The sequence below is a fragment of the Galeopterus variegatus genome, unplaced genomic scaffold (assembly GCF_000696425.1).
Source record: "Galeopterus variegatus unplaced genomic scaffold, G_variegatus-3.0.2 Scaffold21319, whole genome shotgun sequence".
Lineage (NCBI taxonomy): Eukaryota > Metazoa > Chordata > Mammalia > Dermoptera > Cynocephalidae > Galeopterus > Galeopterus variegatus.
This window is the reverse complement of record NW_007747430.1, coordinates 6218-7307: the sequence shown is the minus strand read 5'-3', so window position 1 is coordinate 7307 and position 1090 is coordinate 6218. Positions and strand designations below refer to the sequence as shown.

Below are 1090 nucleotides of genomic sequence, written 5' to 3'. Positions count from 1 at the left end.
TGTCACTGAGAGGAGAGGAATCGATAAGTTCTTCTTGAAGCACATGGTACTCAACTTCATACGCTTGTAATTGTTTAGCAATGTCCATCTCAAATACCTGTTATATAGAGAAAAGTCATCAAGCACTGAAAATGAGAAAAATCACGCACATGCACACAAATGCATGCACACATGATCATGTCAATGGGCATCCACCAAGCATCTTCTCTACGCTTAGCACTATGCCTGGCACTAGAAGTGATAAATAAGAAAAACCCTACACTGAGAAGGTAATCATTTTACTTGGGAAGAAAGGAAATATAAAACATCCAGAAATAATTCCATGGTAACAGTAAGTACAGGTTTCTGATACTCATCTTCCAAAAGCCAAAACACCCCATTTTTCAAAAGACTTACAAAAATTTATTTTTAGTTCTTACTTTAACTCATTTTTTTTCCTTTGAGAATTCTATTAGGCTAGATACATCAACTATGGGTTAAAAGAAGAAAAAACAAAACAAAGGAGTCATAGCTCTATTTGCACAGTCACCAAGTCAAAGTTTAATTATAGTTCAATTGGGTTTTCAGAGTTAGAAAACAGCCAAGTAATGGAACTACTTACTAAAAACCCTCCTTTGCACACAGATATGCAGAAATGAGCCAAAACCCAAAAGTCACCCACGCAGATGAGTGAATACGAAACGATGCCTGCATTGTCCTCCTTTCCACAACAGTGACGAAAACCACACATGTGAAAACAGCCCCCAAGTGCACAAGTGACTCAAGCCTTCATGTCTGACTTTCTCTTGGTAAGGAAGCCACATGGCTTGATCAAGGCAGGGCGAAGGGGGAGTCAGAAGGCAGACTGAGCTGCTGCCCAGGGTACCTCCCTTCTTTCCCACTGTTTCTACGGGACAACCCTAGGAGCTGGGGCCTCTCAGCACAGGAGTGAAGCCCCAAATCATATCTGGTAGATCTGAAAACGCAATCAAGCTGGGACCACCTTAAAAAATAAAGCCTGCTAGATCAGAAGACACATTCAGAGAATGAAGTTAGACATTACAAGAGCAGAAACTGCTTCTCTACTGTGTTTCCTGAAGGAAAAAAAAAA

The 1090-nt window shown here is 40.5% G+C and overlaps 1 protein-coding gene across 1 annotated transcript in view; it reads right to left on the bottom strand.

Annotated features, from left to right (window-relative positions):
• The window catches only part of LOC103583292 (TBC1 domain family member 1-like), a gene marked incomplete at its 3' end in the record, with an annotated part of 7165 nt that overhangs the window by 646 nt on the left and 5429 nt on the right, over positions 1–1090 (bottom strand). Inside the window, exon 2 of the mRNA XM_008564652.1 lies at positions 7–97. Coding sequence (XP_008562874.1) covers positions 7–97 — 91 coding nt within the window. The remainder of the gene's footprint in view (positions 1–6; positions 98–1090) is intronic.